This window comes from Centruroides vittatus, unplaced genomic scaffold (genome assembly GCF_030686945.1).
Source record: "Centruroides vittatus isolate TY-2023 unplaced genomic scaffold, ASM3068694v2 contig_443, whole genome shotgun sequence".
In the NCBI taxonomy this organism is placed as follows: Eukaryota; Metazoa; Arthropoda; class Arachnida; order Scorpiones; family Buthidae; genus Centruroides; species Centruroides vittatus.
This window is the reverse complement of record NW_027122242.1, coordinates 71928-75566: the sequence shown is the minus strand read 5'-3', so window position 1 is coordinate 75566 and position 3639 is coordinate 71928. Positions and strand designations below refer to the sequence as shown.

Genomic DNA, 3639 nt, shown 5'->3' with positions numbered 1-3639 from the left:
TCGTTTGTTCTTTAAGATTTTTGAAAACGCATTACGTTTTGCTCTTTTAGTTCGAGTGACATTATGACTATTCCAGAAAAAAGAAAAAATGATACAAGGAATTCAGAAACTAATTTAAAATTTGATTTATATAATGTTTATTTTGATTGCATCGGTATATTTTCGTAATGCTAAAAGTAATCAAAATAATAAATAATGATGTAAAAAATAAAACAAAAATCTATAGATTATACTTTTTAAGCCTAAAATAATAGAACATAATCGGTACACAGTAAATATTTGTTTTTGTTTTGAATCTACGTTTTACGTTTTACCGTGCATATTACATGTACTGTACAGTAAAATAATAGTAAATAGTAATAGTAATAGTAAATAGTAGTTTGTAATTTTAATATATTTTATTAATAATATTATTGTATGATAGTCATTGTTAATATTTGTTAAAATAAAGAACTCGGTTTTAGAGCTTAAATTATAAGTTAGAAATAGGTTATTTTGAAATAAATATGGATGGATATATGCATCACATCCATATACCGTAGTATTTGTAGTTGTAAATTCAGCACAAGATTTAATGATTTTTAATGATTTTTTTAACATTTGAAATTGATATTAGAAAGAAGAAAAACAGCAATTATTTCAATTACAGTAAGACCCCGCTTAACGCTGCTCCGCTTAACGCTGTTTCGGTATTACGCGGTATTCCCCGCGTGGGGATTCCCCGAAATTGTACGCAGCGTTGGGATTCCCCGAACGCATGTTTGCTGCGTCACAGTTGATTTATGATCGGTCATCAACTTTATTGTGTGTACAAAGATATAAACATATTATTTTATTTTATTGTGATAAATACGGCATTGTTTTATTTTATACAATGGGTGATTGCAAAGAACAAGAAAGTAAAGCGACAAGAAAAAGCATTTCGCTGGAAACTAAAATGCAGGTGCTCAGACGATTAGATGCAGGTGATCTAATATCGGCACTGCATTAAATTTGTCAACTTCAACAATACGGACAATTTTAAAAAATAAAGAAAAAATCGTATCATCAGCAACTACAACCACAACGACTTCGGCAACAAAAATTCCCGTACCACAAGCAATGTGTTTGAGGAAATGCAAAACGACTTTCCATCTGGATTGACGATGAAGTTGAACGCAATATGCCATTAAGTCAAGCAATTATAATGGAAAAAGTGAGAAAAATTTTAAACCACCATATTCAGAATGAAAAAGGCGACACGAGTGAAAATTTTGTAGCTAGTCGTGGGTGGTTTAATCGATTTAAAAACAGAAACAATCTTCATAACATACAGGTTACTGGAGAGGCGGCAAGTGGAGATACAAAAGCAGCTGCAGTATTTCCAACAACATCAAGAGCAATCATTGAACGAGGGAATTATCCTCCTGAATTAGTTTTCAATGTTGATGAAAGGCCTTTTCTGTAAGAGAATGCCAAAACGTACATTTTTATCCCGTGAAGAAAAGCAAGCATCAGGATTTAAAGCTACAAAAGATCGTTTAACACTTCTGCTGGGTGGTAACGCTAATGGAGACTTTAAATTAAAACCACTGCTTGTTTATCATTCCAAAACCCCAAGAGTAATGAGGGGAATTTCAAAATCATCTTTACCAGTACTTTGGGAGTCCAGTAAAAGATCTTGGATCACTATGAAAATTTTCCAGAATTGGTTTACCGAACATTTTTGCCCGTCTGTTAAACGATACTGCGAATTTAAAAAGCTAGAACGGAAAGCTCTACTTTTGATCGATAATGCTCCAAGCCATCCAACGCATTTGTCTGGCTTAACAACATGCATTCTAGTAGAAGTTGTTTTCCTGCCGCCAAATACAACTTCGTTAATCCAACCAATGGATCAAGATGTAATATCAAATTTTAAAGCTTATTATCTGCGGCGGACATTCCGACAACTGATTGATAAAACAGATGGAGCAGATTAACAATCCATTAGAGATTTTTGGAAAAACTATTGAATAGGGTAGATGTACCAGTTTTGGCCAGTGTACCAGTTCTGGCCAGAAAACAAATTTAACTTAAAAATATAATCCCCACATATTCAAATCTGTCCAATGAAACAAACTTTTATTGTTAGCTGTTTACACAGTTAACAATAAAAGTTTGTTTCATTTGTGATTATATTTTTAAGTTAAATTTGTTTTCTGGCCAGAACTGGTACATCTACCCTATATCATCATGGATGCTGCAGACAACATCAATCTTTCCTGGAATGAGGTGACCGAGAAATGTTTGAAAGGAGTATGGAAGAATGTATGGCCGGAGCTAAGCAAAGATGTTAACACAAGAGAATCCATTGTTGATGAAACGGGGAAATTGTCAAGCTAGCTAATGAAACGGGGTTGGATAATATAAATGCGCAGGATATTGAAGAATTATTCCAAGTTATAACAGGAGAAAGTTTTTCCAACGACGATCTTAAAGAATTAGTAGAACAACAGGTGCATGAAAATGACGAAATTAGCGTTTCTGAAGATGAGGAACAAAAGGAACTTTCAACGGATTTTCTAAAAAAAAGTTTAGCCACTATAACGGAAATAATGGACCGGTCTATACAAAATGACTTCAATTTTGATAAAAGTTCAAAGGTAAGACGAAGTGTCATGGATGCGATGTCTTGCTGAACGAAACAGGAAAAGGCAAACGACGTTAGACGACTTCTTCACAAAGAAACAAAAGATGTTAAATGAGGAAGAACCTTCCTCATCACAAACATAACTTCTTCACTCGAACTTTTTTTTTATTTTCATGAGTGTTTTATGAATAAATATCGATATTAGCAATAAATAAGTCTATAATTAATGTAATAAAAAGTATTTAACAATAAATGTTACAAAATAAAACAAAAAAAAAAACTGATAAATTTTCTTATTCTCTGTTCTGTTTCATGTATCCCCCTTATTTACATGTTAAGATGACCCCGTTTAACGCTGTTTCGCTTAGCGCTCTGTCATCTTGGAACGCATCCCCCGCGTTAAGCGGGGTCTTACTGTACTTGTAAAACCAAAGGTGTTGTTTGCTCATTTAAAACAAAAAAGTTGTTATTTCGATTCATTGTCATTTATTTTCTGATTATACGAAAATTCGTATACAGTATATTTTTCGAAATAAACACAGTGTGTGGTATACATCATCTATAAGGGGTGGTCAGGAAGTGAATTAACGTTTGAAACAAAACAAGAAGTAATGCATGAAACGAAATCCGAAGGTAATTTAAATGACAAGCCAAATGTGTTCTACAATTTCCGATAGCTAAATTACAGGAAATTACGCCTTCCTTGCTGATCTTATTCAACAAAGTCATGGTTTTCTTTATCAGCGCCTTGCTCGGTTCTTCTGCTGGTTCTTTGCTAATTCTATTCCACATAGGCTTGAATCCACGAACAGAATTTGGTTGGAACTTTCGACAGGAGTACTTTTGCTTACAAATCGTTCAAAATAGCGAGGTTGAGGCCAAAATTTTAAATGCGAAAACGTGTACGTCGGACGTTCGGCGCCGCATTCCTGTAAGCCTAGAAGTTTGACAATGGCGTTTGGAATGTCCAGCATGATTACACTGACTTTGAATTATTTGGTTAATATTGACTTTGAATATGCTCGGAA

At 33.8% G+C, this 3639-nt stretch overlaps 1 protein-coding gene across 1 annotated transcript; it reads left to right on the top strand.

Moving 5' to 3' along the window:
* The first annotated feature begins 1451 nt into the window (after positions 1–1451).
* On the top strand, positions 1452–1961 carry LOC136977130 (tigger transposable element-derived protein 1-like). The gene has a single exon (XM_067272570.1). It carries the CDS (start codon positions 1452–1454, stop codon positions 1959–1961), a length of 510 nt encoding a protein of 169 aa, XP_067128671.1.
* The last annotated feature ends 1678 nt before the right edge of the window (positions 1962–3639 follow it).

Excerpts from the sequence above, each read along its gene's own strand:
- LOC136977130 (XM_067272570.1), top strand. The coding sequence starts at position 1,452 with ATGCCAAAACGTACATTTTTATCCCGTGAAGAAAAGCAAGCATCAGGA.